A 17,704-nucleotide genomic window follows, 5' to 3' on the forward strand; every position below is an offset into this window, starting at 1 on the left:
CGTCGCGGAGGATGAAAGCCAGGTTGGACGCCGGTTTGCTCTTTCAAACATCTCCGAGCCTGTCTCTGTGTTACAGAGACAGGAGGAGCGGGGAGCTGGCCCGCTTTGATCTGAAGCTTTTCCCCCACTGCAGCTGGCCTCCCTTGTGGCTTTCTTAATAACTAGACCCCCTTGATACCCTCATCTAGACCCCCTCTTCCACCCTCCTTCATCATTTCCTGCCCTCATCATTTGACCCTCCCCACCGCTTCTACCGCATTTCATATAAGGGACCCAATAAATATCCTCTAACACTTTGAGCACAGCTGAGAATATGACGACCTCATCTAAAGAGCTTGACAAAAAAAACAAAACACCCAACCTGTAAAGCCATAATGTAGAATGAGTTGAATTTTTCTCTGTATAATAAGGGTTACGAAGGCCAATATAAAAACAATTTACTTCGCTAATTTTTCACTTCCTGGTCCATAAATCACACTCGGTGAGACTCGGTCGGCGTTGGCTGAAAACTCCCGAGACCCGGGCGCTTCTCACGCCACCGCTGTTACAGATTTTATTCATGACATTCTTGTAGTGGGAAGTAATCTTATTTGGGAATTGGAATTTACAATATGGCCGGTCTTACCTCAAGGCCACTTTCAGACCCATGAATGTTGCTAAAATGGTGGCAAAAACCACATGAAAACAGGGAAGGGAAATGAAGTCAGTCTGTGGATGGGGCGTAAACAACAAATAAGAGGCATTACCTCAGCATAATGAGGAAAATACGGTCTGGTTTCCCCCCCGAGTGACCAGGCCTCAACACGTCCGCCGCGGCAAAGCGTCCCCAAGAAGGGCAGGTAATGAGCTGAAGGAGTGGCACGTGTGTGTGTGTGTGTGTGTGAGAGAGAACGGGGTCATGACCAGGACAGAAAAGGACACAGAAACGGATGGATGTATCACTCACACCGAACAAACACGAACGCTCGGTCTGCCGAACAGAACAGCTGATTACAATTCAGCTCATCAGACACGGGGACAATGAGTCATGACGGCTAACTTACACCTATGGATCATCGTTGGGAATCTGATCTGAAATCAGTTTTTAACCATAAAAATCTTGATAGATCAATCGACAGACAGACAGATAAGAGAGCAATAGAGATAAAGATAGATACAGAAATGGAGCGATCAAAAGAGATAGATAGATGCAGATAGATAAGGACATAAAAATAAGATAGACAGGTAGAGTGATAGATTTAGATAGTGCCATTGATGCAGAGTGATAAATATGCAGAGAAACAGATCAATTGATAGTTGATTAATTGTGTTAAAATTTGTAATGAGTTAAAATCTATGTAATTAATCAAAATGAAATTCTGGCCCCATCTATCTATAGCTATCTTATATCTGCATCTGTCTTGTATATAAGGTGGATACAGGGACATCTATCTATCCATCTATACAGATTGACATATATATATATATATATATATATATATATATATATATATATATATATATATATATATATATATCTTATATCTTACTTCTCCACAATAAAGTAACCTGAGGAGGATGTGAATGAACCCTGACATTTCTTCCAGTTCTGCAGTGATTAAATGATTGCAGCAGAGCCATGGTGTGGCTGTTTTGCTTGATAATTTAAGTAACTGGGGGCACATGTCAGTCAAGTCCAGGTCAGACGTGCTGATCAAAACAAACATGGTCTGGTTTCCTCACTGGGGACTTCAAGCTAAGCTCTAACCCTTGTCAACGAGCTCTGTGCAGCATAACGCAGGACCACCAACCCCCGCCCACCCCTCCCAAGAAGGGCCACAGGCTGAGCCCCGGATCAGTCTAGGCTTCTCTAATCTAATTTATAAAAATCAAGAATGGCAATGTTTTCCTCCCCAGAAGCACATTTGTACATCAGATCAGAGGTTCCTCACTTTTAGTCTCAGTCAACAACCCCACTTAAGCAGGGGAAAAAAATTGGAAGTTTTAAAAGAAAGAGAAGAAACAAGGATTGGGTGGGATCTCAAAGAACCGACACTATTGACATCCTTTGGCCGATGAGTCGAGTCTGTGGCTGGTTTTATTTTACGTAACCATGATCTTGTTCCCTGGGGTGCAGAGATCAATTTCACTTCGACCCCTCGCGCTCTCTGGCTCCTGAGCCTTCCACTTCAGGCTGGGTGGGACTCCTGTGGCTCTTAATACCCGCCTCACACTTGAGGAGAGGGGTCAGGATTGGGGTCTAACTCTGTTAAGAGAGGATGGGTGGTAGTAGTGGCGGGATCCTTCACCAAAGTGGCTCCCTCCTTAACATAACTGCTCTAAAAATGCATGCATTGTTAAACAGGAACACATGATAGGTAGTCTTGGGATATTTTTTTTTTCTTTTTTAGGGGGGGGCGAGGGGGTAGGGAAAAAAACAACAACAAAAAAACAAAATGATTGTGTGGTTTTTTTAATGACTCAATTGTGAGGTGGAAAAGATCTCCGGGTTTCCGTCCAAAACACCCAACAAAAAAAAAGAAAAAATCCTTCAAACTACAAGTGAGCTGTTGTGTACAAATAGAGATGGAGTGGGGAAGCCTCCCCTTCCCTACCCCCCTCTCACCCCCAGATAATCACATCTCAAGCTTTTCTTCAAAATCTCACAAGACAAGTGAGCACTTTGAGGTCGAGAGAGAGTCTTGCCACTCAAACGTTCATGGGAAGACGACGTAAATAAAGCAGGAAAACAAGGCTAAATTGAAAACATACACTTTGGACAGCAAAAAGTCTAGGCAAAATACATTTTATCTGACTGCAGAATGCTTCACATAAGTCTTTATTGCATAAAACAACTTCATCATGCCAATGTCTGGTGTAGTTGGGGTTTTTTGGGGGGGAAAAGGGGAGGGAGTCCGAGCTGTGGGCAAAGTATCTGTGAAACCATCATAGCCAACAGCTGTAAAAACCGCCTCATTAAGTGTGGAGTGTGGGGGGCAACAAATTCATTAAAATCAACGCTTGGGTGCAGCGGGCTACTTGGGAAGAGAACTAATGACTTGGCCAATCCCGCCGTCTGTCAGAAAATAAGACGTCCCCCCCCCCGTCTCATCGTCATAACACCCGGCAAGTAAACACGAAACTCCCTCCAACGACACCTAATTTGTGTTTCCCGCGTCGGAAACTTCAACAAGAGGAGAGCCGAGGACGCCGAAGCGAATCGCTGTTCGACTTCCTCTTCCAGCGTTACCACTAACCTTTGTGGGCCTTAACAAGAAAATGGATCCAATTGCAGTAAGTCTGCCAAAAAAGAACCAGGGCTCCTAATCAATTCCAGACGATCTGCAACTGGAGATTTAAACGGGCCTCCATCATGTTCCACGGTTCAACCTTGACAGCAGACCTCCGAGGCTCAACGCGGCAGTCGATGGCATCATCTTTATGTGGGGCGATGGGTGTGGGGAAGTAATCAACTCCCCTCTTTGTTTTGTTTGTTTGCGTGGCGTGTACAAAAACGCAGACCCTTCCTTTGAAATCTTTAGCGTTAATTACATGTCTGGGAGGCCGCTTCTAAGAAACGCAGTCAATTAAACCATCCAAGGAGCAGGATTAAACACAACATAACTACAGGACAACCGTGCGATACGAGACTGAATCCCCTTATATAGACTAGGAATCGTTTCTAAGACGGGTGAATGCCGTCTTTATCCCAAGTCAGCTTCCAGATCTGATGTAAGGCAGCAGCCAAATCCTATAATCTCTCCTAATTGCAGACAATTAAAAACAATCTTTTTTACTTTTCTCTCCACTAATGCTATAATTAGCAATTTAACATTTCTTGGTTTTGGGGAAGCATCCAAGGTCAACTGTATTTCGTTGCAACTAAACCCCCGTTTCAAAACTGCGGACACCGTAGGCAAGAAGAGCCCCCATTTAACCTCCATTTACACCAACAAACAAGAGCTAGAAATGTTTCCGAGCACTGAAGCAGCTGGGAACGTCTGGAGCCGTCTAAGCCATGACCTCTTTCGGGGGGGGGGTTAAAAAAAAACAAAAACGGTCTGAGTTTGGCATTGGACAGGTGGTCTTCAAAGTCAAGCCAGCTGAGAAACATGATGAGACCTGGAAGCAGTTAAACCACATCAGCTTTAATCCCAGAGACGTGTGGGGTCAGAATGGTTTAGTGTGTGTTGGGTGTGGGGGCAAAAAACACTTGTTTGCAAGAAAAATATGACAAATCACAACGCAGACCACCTCAAACATCTAATTACCACAAAACGGTGTCACTTTTTTTTTTTTTCTTAGAAATGTCTGCAAGAAACTACGGAAGTAAGACTGCATGTTGTTTATCGGGGTTGTGTAGTGGGACCAACCTGATGCTAATGCACTGGTGGATTCTGCAGAATGTCTCGAAGATGAAGAGTCGGGCGTTTTCAATGAAGTCCTCCAGGCATGCCACCAGGAAGAAGTCATTCACGAGAACCTGCGCGGCAGAAAGCAAAATGTAGATGGAAAATGTTCTGCAGGGATGTCAACACTTGAAAGCTGAATGTTTCCTCTAATGGACAGAAATCCTAATTCCTGTTAGGCCTGTCGCAATAAGCAATAAATCACCTAATTGCATAAATAAATTAGGATAATAAGTTCCATTTGCATGTCTTACTGTTTTTTCTCGCTTTCTACCAAAAGCTGGATGACAAAAGTTTTCATTCTGGTGCTTTGGTCTCGACAAGCTCTTTTTACAAAAGAAAATTTTGTTTACAGAGGCTTCATAATTCATTTTATTTGTTTTTCTTTTATTTTGTTTATTAATTTGGGATATTTACAATGTCTTCCAGTTCCTGTGTCTCAGTGTCTCTGTGTGCCAGTTTCCCGTCTCAGAAAGTGTACCCAGCTCTGTTAAAATCCAAATTTTATGATGCAGTAGAAATTAGCAATTTAATTTTAAAAAATTATCAAATGTAAAAAATAGCTAAATATATCATTTTTATAATTCAAAACTACATTAAAGAAAATTTTTTTAAAAAGTGTGCACACTTAACACTTGGTTGAAGCACCTTTTCCATTAGTTTCAGGATTCAGTTTTGACTTTTCATGTGACGTAACACTTCCAGGAACTTTATAGCTGACAGCCATCTTGGTAGGTATCCGTAGTTAACCATCATGACAGTTGCTATGGAATTGGTAGGTCAAAAATAAACAAGCCAAGTCCTCTGTGTGATATGGATCGATCCCGATAGCAGCGATTTTGTTGATGTATTTTTCTCTTGCACATTGGTCAATAGTGTCAACACAATCTTGAGACTAAAATCTGTTCATCTGTGTTTTGCAGGAAAAATATGACAAATTTTTCTTGTCTACCCAGATGGCGGTTCAGTGGGGTGGATCACTTCGGGTTCAGACTTGTGGGAACTACGCATAGGCAACAGCAGGGTGGGTTAACCGCACACAAATGCCGATGTGACCTGGTAGCCGGGTCTGGTATCCCTCTCTATTGGCAGAGTAAAAAGTGTCGACCAATCACTGGTCTCCCAAAATTAAAGAAATCGGGGCCAATTTATTGGGGTAACTCTACTAATAACGGTGTGACATCAGAGATGAAATGTTCATTAAAACAACAAAAAAAAACATTGCCATTTGCGCAGAGACAAGCATTTTCTGGACAGCATTTTCCTCCAGTGTATTATAAGCCTGGCAGGCCCCCACGCTTAGCTTGCCACCCACAAGGCTAAGCATCATTTCTTTAACTTAAATATGGTTTTTATACACCACTAACGTTGACAAAGTAGACAAATTAAGCTAGGTTTGTAGCTGGTGCACTGAAATGGGCACGAGAGGGTGCGCACCAATTGCGCTTTCCCTGCACCTGCCTGTTGGTATTATTTCCAAATTATGATGCCTACTTGCAGATCTCTGAATTTTTAGAATTTAACTTTTTTTTTTTTCACAAAAAGACAGTGGGTTGCTGGCGGATTGGCCTAGCACCCCTACCACAGCAGGTTTTGTGGGGGAAACCTTGCTGGACATATGTCGAGTGTCTGTTGTTCAAAGCTTACCAACCAGACGGCAATCACCATCTAAAACCTGCAGGGCCTCCTAAATGTACCGCACACAGACCACTCCTTCACTGAATCCATTACTTGTGCTTAGATGAGGTAAGAAATACAGTCTTGCTTGAACTTGTTGACTTTTTTTTTTTTTTTTTGCATGAGACCAATTCAAGTGCTTCATTCTACTGTAACTGTTCATGACAAAGCTATGGCCCCAGGGGTACAACTGTGTGAAATTCCAACTCTCCACAGAGAGCCATTTTGCAGCACAGACTTCCCAACTTTTAAAAAGTTATTTAAGAATTACTGCCTCTTTGTTTTCTTAAGCCTAAAAAGTTGTTATCTAACCCAGGGTTCTGGTCGAATGAACCCAAACTGCACGGTGCTATCGGCCGACGCATTCTTCAGCTACATCAATGCTTATCTACGGTTGATAAACTTTGAACAGCTAAGTACCCTAATTATTGTCATCTGGGGTTTCAGACCACAAAGCTCAAACAAATTCTCAAATGGGTTGAAGAGCCCCTTTGTGCGCAATCTGCGGGCCTCGCTGTACGTCGCTCTACGCTTTTCGTTCTTGGATATGAAGGCATCTCACATCTGACAGTGATTCGAGATGCGGGCAGAGCGGGTACGGATCTGAAAGAAAACCTGCGAGGCCTAAACAGGATCATTTAACGCAGGCTAATTTCCTCATTTAAAAGCGCTTTTATAGCGTTCAGCAAACTTAAAGCGGGACAGCTGAAAAACAATATCGGCATCTGGCTGTTAGGGGAACTTACAAACAGAGATGCTCTAGATGGCTCTAAATTGATGCACTGTTAGGAAAACTCAAGCGAGTGGAGTATCCATTTACCCCAATTGCCACTGTCTGTGAAACATCCCTTCTCCCTTTGAAGTAACCTGTTTATTCTCGAGAAGCCTGCATGTGTATTTCTGAGGGTAGACCAGCTGCTTTGCTGACTTCAAACAAGTCAATTTTGATAAAATACCTGGAACCATTTTTACTCACCATACAGACGCTGCAAGACCAGCTTCTGAACTGCCGTTATTTAGGGAAAGCCACTGTTAAACGGACATGGAATGTCTTGGTTTTTGACCCAAGAGGGATTTTGGAATGTCCATCAATTGTTAACAGTGAAACCAAAAAAATGCATGCAAGTACTTAACGAGGCCTAGGACTAAACTCAACTTTGCGCTTTGTCATTTAACATATACACAAAAGTATATTTTAAAAAAAGCATATTTCAAAGCGTATTTCAAGCTGTCAATATTAATATGTTGATAAAAGGGATCTGAAAAGTTCAACGTGTTAATATTTATGTAATATCAATTAATTAAATTACCTATCCTGACCTAAAAGTCTTTCTCCGGCAAAGGGCTACCACAACGAACGGTGCATGTTTTCCACCACTTGGGTTGAACCCAACACAAGGAATCCAATGGAAGTTGCAAGAGCGACAAAAGTCGAACATTTTCCAGCTGTCTTGTCTTGCGTCGATAGCCGAAATTTTACATGCACAAATTTTGTCGGTTCCTTGGCTGGAGGAGGACTGGAGACCGTCGCCTCAGGTTCCACAGGAAATGAATGGGCGGAGAGTGACGTCGCCTCCCGTATGTCGAACCTGTTACTGCGGTCAACGATGCGGAGTCGCAAACTCGAGTGAAAAGGTGAGCGAGGAGAGTCAAAGTGGTGTGTCCAGAGAAAACTTTCCGTTAAAAAAAAAACCCACCCAGATTGATGCTTGGATAAAACCAAGGTAGCATGTACATTTTGCAACGGGAAATTGTCCTTTCATGGAAGCACATGCAGCTTATACTTAACATTTATACATTGAAGTTTGAAACTTATGCCTTCCTGAACATCAAAATCTGGAAGATTGAGAAACCTCTGACAATTTGGTTTAAGACAAAACATTTCTTGCCTGTTTACATTTCAAGCTTATAAATGTTAAGCATAGTGAGTAATCGCAGCGTTAGAGGGTAGTTAATCTAATTACACTTTTTAATCAACCTTGCACAGTTTTAAGTTGCTTTAATGTTAGTAAATGTGCTGAAAAAAAACTTTTACTCATCTGTATTGAGAATAAAGGACACAGCTTGACTTTCCCCTACTTGTTGTCGCCGGCTGGTGTGATGAAAGTCTTTAATAAATAATAAACTACGGTTTATTATTTACAGCCAGCACGTGCAGTTATTGTTTTAGACTGCTTTGTCCATTTTTTCTTTTGCTTTACTCCATGTCTCAAAAAAAACTAAGGCACCAAATCAAACTATAAAACTATAATAATCAAACTGACATGATCAAAGGTCAATTAATAGTAAATGAAAATAATTAATGAATGGACGGACAAATGGATGCTTCAAATCAAAGCAGTCGGGTCACATTCCACATCTTAGTTTTGAATCTTATGTATGATCTGTGATATTATGATGTCTTTATATAAGGTTACTGTGAGAATCTCTACCAGTGGTGGAGGAGCTTTGGAGGATTTAATCAGGTCAGGTTTGTTTCATTCAGGAGCTTCATTAGCTAAAGGGATAAATAAAAAGCCTCAGTTTGAACTGTTCCTACTTATGCTGTAAATCACATCAGTCTAAGAAAGGCAGAATATAACGACGCGGAGAAACATTCAGAAAATTGTACAAACGAGACATTAAATTACAACACCGGTTACGATTTTGGTCTACTCAAGTAACCAGCACGTGTAGTTATCTCCCGCTAGACATAAAGTATCAATATACCAAACTGCCAAATGACTGTAAAAAAAGTGGAGATCAAACGTTTCCAATTTGCATGATTCTTTGGAGCTGCGGAGGCAGAATGGATGTGTCATCTTTTATGAAATTCAGTTTTTGTTGTGACGATTAAACATGGTTAAAGTTTATGTTTCGCACTGTGTGTTTTTGATCCCGCAGTGGGGAGTCGGCTGAGACACTTTCTCTTTCGAGCCGAGCCAGAAAAGCTTTCATCCAGCAAGTTTTCTCTTTTCTAGTGCAAAGTGTAATAATAAAAATAAAAAAGCAAAAACAAAGAAGAAGCTGAAGTCGGTCCACCAGCAGGAACGATAAGTCAGAGATGAGCTGGTGAGAAGAAGGAGGCGACGCATGCACCAATGTTTCCAAACAAACAGCAGCTATTGTCAATCTGCTGATACCACAATCCTAACGGCATGCGTGAAAGAACATTGCTGTGCAACATGGTCTCCTTCACTGGTTTGGGTATGAGAGAAAATAAAGAGAGGGAGTCATGTTTGGAGCGTTGTAGTGTGAAACAACAGAGCGCATTACAGACATGTAGCTTCATTTTAAAAGTAGGGGAAAGTTTGCAAAGAGAGAACCTTAAGGTCTGTTATACGACCAGAAATAATATTGTACTGACTTAAAAAAAAAAACATAAACTGAAATTAGACAGTCGGCTTAGTTTATAGCTACGTAAAGTACAAATCTGCACTCTCAAAAAATACTTTACGGCAGAAAAACGTGAAATATATTTTGCTTTGCATGCCAGCTTGAATTCCAAACAATGTAATATGAGCTGTTCTTTAGGTGGACACCCTGCAGATGTCAAATCTCAATGTTCCCCAGTATACGTTTTTTTTAAAAATGGCTCTGCAACCGTGGTGCTGTAATCCTGTTATATTTGGACTAAAGTCCACCAGTTGCATTTTACAATGCTCAAAAACCTGTTGCATCAAAGACGGAATGATTTGCCTCCTTAAAATGTTGCATATGTTTCATATTATCATTAGCTTTACAGATAAGAGCTGCTCAGCCATCAGTTAAGTCATGCTTGTTTTTTGTTTTGTGTTGTTTTAAGTGATGCATATGGATTTGGAACAAGCTACAAATTTGCAACACGTGGTGGGAGGAGCAGCTCAGAGCCTTTGGAAACTAAAATACTTCTGCGCCTGGTATGAATGTAAAACCAACCATGTTCAATGCAGTGTTTAGAGCATTTTAGCTTAAGGAACTAATGTTTTTAGCCTAAGGAACTAATGTTTTTAGCCATTACTTAAGACAAAGTTCCAGGTGGGGTTTTTTTTAACATAGAAAAAAAATAAATGTCAAAATTTAAAGCATGAAATGTTTGTTTGAGCTCTAAAACTCCTTACATGTTCACCGTAATGCTGTTCTGCGAGTGTTTAGTTCTGCAGTCAACATCCAAACCCTTTCGCTGCGTACTACCAACTCTATTTTCAGGTTCTGTAGTTACATCCAGCTTTTATGAAGCAAGAGTTGAAACTCCCTAAATAGCAGCGCAATGACAGATCTCCCCCCCTAAAACAAGTGTCTGCACGCCTCTGCGGAGACTTTTGCTTATAAAGCTTTTACTGTTAACAACCGGCCTGATGGGTCAATTACAGGCCGTAGTAAAATCCGACTGAAGCCTGAGTCATCCAGCATCCAGAGAGGCTTCTATATGAGACGGTGAGATACGGCGTACAGGCTCTTACTGTTCAGTAATGACCCTGCATTGACTGGGGCTGGGGGTTGCGGCGGTCAGACGGGGTCACATGACTGTTAGTCGTGTTTACTGCGACGGCCTGTGAGAAGGTTCAAGGGGTGACCAACAAATCGAGAATTCCGAAGAGGGTAGAGATAGAGAGAGAGAGACAGAGACAGAGACAGAGGCCGAGTGCTGCTGGTGTTTCAGGAGCAAGCAGCTAAAATGAATGATGCCAGTTACATTGTGGAGGCGGTTTACTTACAGACTCGCACTCCCTTAGTTTCTTCTGGGCGCTGTCGAAGTCGAAGTTCACGTAGAGGCACTCCACAAACTCGGTAATTGGGTCTTTGTAGGTGTACGACTCCTAAAAAAAAATTAATTAATTAATGGAGAACGTTTGGTGTGTTTATTGTTTTTACATGTTTGGCCACATTCATCTTGAATCTCTCAAGAAGCAACTTTGACAAAGACAACATTAGGCTTCATCTGAGCCTAATGTCCAATAAACGCCCACTGTGTTCAAAATGGAAGAGTTGGTTTAACCATTTTTCTCAACCTAATAACTGTAACGACTAAAGGTGGACTGATAAATCCTCCCTGATTTTCTTAATTTTTGAAGATCGCCAATCAGCCGATACTTGCATGAAAAAGAAACCGATTTTATCTGTTCCAAACTTTGCAACTTTTTCTATATGTAGCAACTTTTCAGCCAAAAAAAAAAAAAGACAAAAAAGAAAGAAAATCAGTTTTGGCCAGATTTGGCTGGCTCAAACATTTTAAAGATCAACAATCGAAGAGAAAACTGCAATCTGTGCACCTCCATTGACCACTTTTGTTTTTTTAAAATAAGTTGAATTAAACAAAATAGCGTCTCCGTGTAACCAAGCTCTTACCTGCTGTATGACTTTCACCAAATCCTTCAGAACCTGCCGGCGCTTCCGGACATCCTTGTTGGTAATGACCGCGGTGGTCAGGTAACGCAGGATGTGGGGGCACATAGTCTGGATTGCATTGAGGTATCTGAAGAGGAGGGGGGGGGTTCAAGTAATCACTTATTAGAGCAATGTAAGCAAAGACATGATCTTTACAGAGAGACACATAATATAACGCTCTGGCTGCCTCTTGGGCCTTTGGCATTTTGACTTATGAAAAAGCCCTTGCAGCTAAACAGATAAATGTCCTGACAGGACCTGCGTTTCTGCACATGGGCTCCGGCTTTAAGTTGTCTCTTTCATTAGAGTCCTGAGAGCGAAGAGGAGGAGGAAAGGGGAGGAAGAGGAAACCCTGGCAAGAAGATATAGATCAGTGAGCACAGACGTGCCCAGTAGCTGAAACTCAATCCATTAGGGACTGTTGCTCCAACCACAGGTCAACTTGCTAAGGGCTGAACACAAGGTACACAATGTTGTTACAGGCTGATTCTAATCCCACGCCTGCTCTGGAGTCATGGTGCTGTTGGCGAAAAAGCAAAAAAACAAAAACTAAACACACACATCCCTTGGTTCTCCCGGTCCAAACTGTAATAAACTCACATCACCTGTATCGTCAAAGCCGGTCTCTAGCATGGTGACTTTGAACTTAAACCTCAGCGACCACATCAATTTAGAAGAGAGGAAGCTGAGTGGGTCTCCCTATAGCAACTTTTGGAGAAAACACATGGCGCTCAGAAAAGCGGTACTGACAACAGTTTAATTAGGCGAATCAATGAAAGGGACAGGGGACCTGTGGCAGCTGTGATGCCAGCAGCGGGTTCCTCTGTGAAGCCTTTCATTGGCCGGGTTTTTGGGAGGGCTCCTTCCTCCTCTCTGGAGCCAACCACAACGCTTCATGCTGTGGCCTTGATTAACTTACACCTACTCACTCCAGAGGGGGCCCCCACCCCCAATAACAACAATTATTGCAAGAGTCTAAAACTGAGAGAGTCTACACAACTTTTATGTCAAAATTACAGTTTTTTTTCTAGCTCTCTTGGTCCTTTTAAGGCCATTTTTGAAGTGTAGATTAGAAGATATACCCATAGTCATTTGGATTCATAATCTAGAAAAACCAGAGAGTCAAATGAGGGGCAGAGTGGCGCGTCGCTGTGAAGGAGACACCTTGTAGGAGACCCTTCGGTTCAGACCAATTCAGTTCTGACAGAATTTGAGGTGACAGTCACCTGTTCTCACCCAACCAAGCAACCGGCGAAATTTGCGCACCTGAAATTTCAACCTCGTACACATAGACGCGATGCGTGAGCTTGCAAAGCAATAAGAAAACCGTTCATTTGTCACTGCTGTTGCTACCGAGTCTGTGCGTTGGGTTTCACCTCAAGAGGCAACGGCTTTGTCCGGTAGCTGTTTGTCGAGCCCAATAGTCCTCAATGATTAATAATGAATTAGTTCTTGCATTAAAAGTGTCAACTTTGCATCATTCTGTAAATAATGGCATTTTAATGCAACGTTGCATTAAAACTGGCATTAAAAGTTCATTAAAAGTGTCAACCTTGCATTAAAAATGTCAATATTTGCCAAATGACACTTCATGACAACAGTCATAAACATTCATGAAGACTCCTTCATGTTCATGACAGGTGTTATGTTTATGACACTGTCATGTCAGTCTTATGAACACACCTTCAACTAAAGTGTCACTTTGTATTCATCTTATGCAAAATGTATATATTTTTACAGTTTTGGCTTAATTATTTCTCAAAATATGTTGTTCTGAAAGTCTGTATCCTCCAGTTAACGATTAATCGCTTACTAAATTAATCTGATCACGATTAATCACACTAGTCATTTTAGCCCTACTTTTTATTTCTGGAGTTTTATTAGGTCAAACTGCAACAATGTTTTGGTGAAATGGAGTCCAAATGCAGAAGTCACTGGATATATTTGATATTTGCCCATTCAGCACCTGGATAATAATAATGCTTCACTGAACATCTTTCTTTCTCCAGCAGCCCACGGCGTCTGTCAGTAGCGGATAAACAAGGCTTTGGACAAACATCTGCTGACTGCAGGGGTAAGGGAGGTCAAATGTGAAGCTGAACCCAGCCGCTGGTCACCGACTGTAGCCAAAGGAAGTGCTGGTCAAGGGATGGGAAACAAGAGCCGAGCCAAGCCTCAGCGGGGAAAACATGGGGTTTCTACACTGTGAAAACGCAAGGCACACAAAACTACCTCAGTTTGTCCAAAACAGATGGCTGGGTGAGTGTTTCATGAGTAATTATTGGGCAGGCCTCCTTAATCATCCGCAATAAAATTAAAAACTGAGCAAAAATTCAGGGAACCAGACATTTGAGCGTGCTGTGTTGTGGTCTTCGGTCATACAGTCTGTGCAGCCCAATCATCTGTACAATTACACAAGCCTGCAATCAGATCGGACGGGGGTGGTGGTGGCAGTGGTGGGGGCTGAGTGTGGGGAGGGGGCGAAGACATCAAAATAGGCAGTGTGCAAATTTTAATGCGTTGTGTAAAGTTTCCGATCTGCGATACACATGGCCCGCTTCTCCACTTAGAGTAAACAGACCACACGGAAAATACACACACTTCTGAAACCACTTTAAAAATACCAGCAGGGTTCATGAAGAAGCCCGGCACCCAGAAAATGTGTTATTAAAGCAAATAGTTTACTCTACATAAAAAAAAAAAAAAACACACTAAAAAAACAAACAATCAGAAGAGCTGTTATTTTTAATACTTCGCAGTTCGAAACATCCAAACCACGTGCGACTTCGTTCAAAACCCGGCGATGCAAGGCGTTCGTAAAATGTGTTTGTTTTTTTTAACAGCAAGACAGCTTTTTTGTAAACAGAGGTGAGTCTTAGCGACCACATCCACTTTCGGTGCAATTTAAAAAAAGAGTCAATCAAATTCAAGTTTCCATTGCATAATGGAAATGCATTTAGACTCAACAGTTTTCCGTTGTTGGGGGGCTTAAATGCGACTGAACAAATAAACTTAGCTGGAAAAGGAATTGTACTTACTGTGGTTGGTAAAGAAACAGGTCAATGATGTTGTCTCTGCCCTTGGGGTGGTTGAAGAAGACGAAGAGCGACCAGTGAATGAGCCATGTCCGCTGCTGGAGAGACTGGAGAGGCGAGCTCACCGACTGAACAAGACCAGACCAGAAAAATATCACAAAAACATACGCAAAAAAAGGAGAAAAAAGCTGAGTTTTATATGCAAGATATAAAACTCTTTCTATAGTGAGGTACAAGGAAAACAAAATCTTGTGTGCTTGCCCTCTAAATGGCAATTAAACACCAACAACGCCTTCATAGTGGGATCCAAGTTCTTAAGTACTCAGATGAGAGCCGGTGGTAAGAAATAAAATGCCATAGCAGAGCTGTTCTGCAAGTGAAATGTCAATATGGGAGTCTATGTAAGAGAATCTAAATGTGGTATCAAATTCTGAGAAGTGGGGCATTTACGTTGTTATCAATAGTCTCTCTCAGGCGGGTCAGGTCCTCCATGGCTGCCTCCCAGTTCTGCATCAGGATCTCAGAGGCCAGCTTGCCCCACAGTGAGTTCAGGGCATTCCTGTCTGTAGACGGCACCTGGGGAGGGACAAGTTGACATTGTACACTTGTTAAAAAAGAAAAAAAAGTGATGAATCGCAACAATGGAGAAAATACGGTGTTAGGAAAATGGTTCGGCAACAAACAAACAAATAAAGAAACAAACAGGATTTAGGAGTAGTGTGTGTGCTAAATGTGTTAGATGATGCATAACAGAACTCGAGAGTAAAGACTGGCTGCTAGAAAATAACTGAACTGGTGTTTCTGTGCTTACTGCACTTTTTCCATTCCTTTCAACAAATTTAGGTGTTGGAAAAATATTTCTGGTCATGTAAAACACTGACTTTGAAACTAAAAGAAGCACCAGCTACCAGACACATTACACTGCCGCCAGCTAAGGTGAGCTCCTGTTGTTACTCTTCAAAGGGCAGAATGGCAAAAATCTAGAATATTCTAGGTAGTGAGCAGGTTTTAGCCAGTAGGTATTTGCTTATTGTGATTAATATTTCAGATTAGGGCTGAAGCAACTAATCGTGATTTATTCGATTGTTGAAATAGTAATTTAGTAGTCAAGTAATCGTTAATTGTTGTATGGTCTCTAAAAAAGTCAATTTGCTGAGAGAGCAACGCAGCCAGAGCAGTGATTAAATCAGAACTGTGCAAAGATTATGTACATTTTCCATTCAAAAATGAAAACCTTCTTCCTCTGTAAATATGTTCTACCTAAAACTCCTCCAGTGACAGTTTTAGATTTAAAAAAGAAAAGAAGAAATCTATTAAACATCTTTTAACAAATTAGCTCCACAATGTCGTGACGTTAAGTCGAGCAGGAACAGCAGAGCTTTCACGTGTTCATTTTAGAAGTTTTTAGTTTAGTTTTTTCTTTGCTGCAGACGCATCCTTTGCTACAAATCATCACTAAAGGAATACTTTTGTTGCATTTCAGGTAACAAAATGTTTCTTTTCTTACTTAAAAAGGAACTGGATTATTCGTTTATTAGAAACTTAATGCATTCCTAATATTGTACAATAAAGCTTAAGTGGTTAAATGAAAAATCTGCAGAATGCAAAGATTTTTTTAAAAATCCAATTAATCGATTAATCATCAGAATAGTTGATAGAATAACTGATCACTAAAATAATTGTTAGTTGCAGCCCTATTTCAGATTGTTGTATTAGGTTTTATTTTACAAATAAAAGTAAGCAGCTGATACTGCTTTATGTCAACACTGTGATATTATGAAACTGTAGATAACTCAAGGTGATCAAGAAACTTTCTTCCTAGTTACACTCAGGAAGAAACTAAATGTGTTTATTTAGTTAAATTAAGTTTTTGGTGTTTTTTTGCTTAATGTTTTTGTGTTTTTTGTTTTGCTGGTGGCAAGTAGAATAAGCAAGAACTCAATAAATATATTGCTAAAAAAAATGTTTTAAACAAAGATTACAGTTTTGTTGCTTGTTATTTTTAGCTCAATTCAGATAATAAACACAATTTTCAGCATTATCCCCACTCAACCTAGTCAATCTTCTTCTCATCACGGGGTAATTAGACTGAAACCTGACCCGACTCGGACGGGGACATCTCTGAGAGGATAATTACTCTCAAACATGTTGCAGGTTACCATTTGTGATTTCCAGAACAGCCCAAAACAAACAACAGGAGAAGCAGTTAATGAAACGCAGGTTGCAAAATGTCCTCTGATCCTCAGCTGGTAGTGGACATTGGGCTACACCCCAAGACTCATGGGAAACTCAGACTCACTTTAGTCCGTGGTAACATCAGACGGCCAACGCTGATGACATGAGTCAAGCAGGAAGTGAGGGTGGATGTCTGCTGAGTGTCCAGCGAAACTAACCACACACCCCCGTGCATCAATTATGAAAAAAAAAAACCAAGAAACACACAGATGCAACCACTTGAATAATTCTGATACATCAGTTTGAATGAAATATTCGTGGAAACACAAAGGGCGGCATTGCGACTCTGGCTTTAGAGTAAAGGTCAGGGTTTCATCTGTAGAAGTGTTTTATTTTGGTTTCCTTTTATTTTTTCCCCCCCTCTCTTCTGGAAGTCCCTGCCTGCTACATTTGGCTGACCCCCAGGTCATTATGGCAGCTTTCTCCACACACACAGAGTCCGGCTTTTTTACTAGTGGCCACGCTAGAAAAGTCTCAATACCTGGGTTTTTCCAGCAGTTACCTTAAGTTTCCACTGGGTTTGTGAAATGGGCACATTTTCCCTGACTGACCAGCAACAATAAATTTACTGTGCTGGGGTTCAGGCGGGACACCCAATCTTTATTCTTAACATCCAATCCCTGCATTAAGTGATGATATGAATAAGTTGCTCTTTTCGGGGGCCTGGGCCGCACTGTAACAAGACCTGAGGCATGGATTTTGCAAGGCTGGCTTGCTTCGTTTAATTGACTGGGTTTCCCACGTTAAATGACTTTATGGAGCCTCACCTCTCCCCATGGAGGAGGTCTGGTTGGGGGATAAGAGGGAGGGGGCGAGGGGGAGACAGACAAGGAGCTTGTGAGGATGGGAGGTCCACAAAAAGAGAGCCATACACTGACTAATGAAATCCATTTCTACCTTTTCCGTTCGCCCGAAAACCCTGCCGCATTGTCAAGTTTAGCCAACAAAAGATTTAGTTACAGAGCCCAATTCTGGCCTGAACTTTACACCAGGGGTCTGACCGACTGTGGGGTAGGAGATTTT

General features: G+C 41.5%; 1 protein-coding gene across 1 annotated transcript in view; it reads right to left on the reverse strand.

Moving 5' to 3' along the window:
* Window positions 1-17,704, reverse strand: part of LOC102217758 (eukaryotic translation initiation factor 3 subunit E-A) — a 32,195-nt gene that overhangs the window by 6,057 nt on the left and 8,434 nt on the right. The window contains exons 6-10 of the mRNA XM_005799027.3: window positions 14,897-15,022; window positions 14,450-14,574; window positions 11,373-11,499; window positions 10,742-10,843; window positions 4,353-4,462 (exon numbers count right to left, since the gene is read on the reverse strand). Of these exons, the coding sequence (XP_005799084.1) occupies window positions 4,353-4,462; window positions 10,742-10,843; window positions 11,373-11,499; window positions 14,450-14,574; window positions 14,897-15,022 (590 nt within the window). The remainder of the gene's footprint in view (window positions 1-4,352; window positions 4,463-10,741; window positions 10,844-11,372; window positions 11,500-14,449; window positions 14,575-14,896; window positions 15,023-17,704) is intronic.

This window comes from Xiphophorus maculatus, chromosome 3 (genome assembly GCF_002775205.1).
Source record: "Xiphophorus maculatus strain JP 163 A chromosome 3, X_maculatus-5.0-male, whole genome shotgun sequence".
Taxonomy (NCBI): Eukaryota; Metazoa; Chordata; class Actinopteri; order Cyprinodontiformes; family Poeciliidae; genus Xiphophorus; species Xiphophorus maculatus.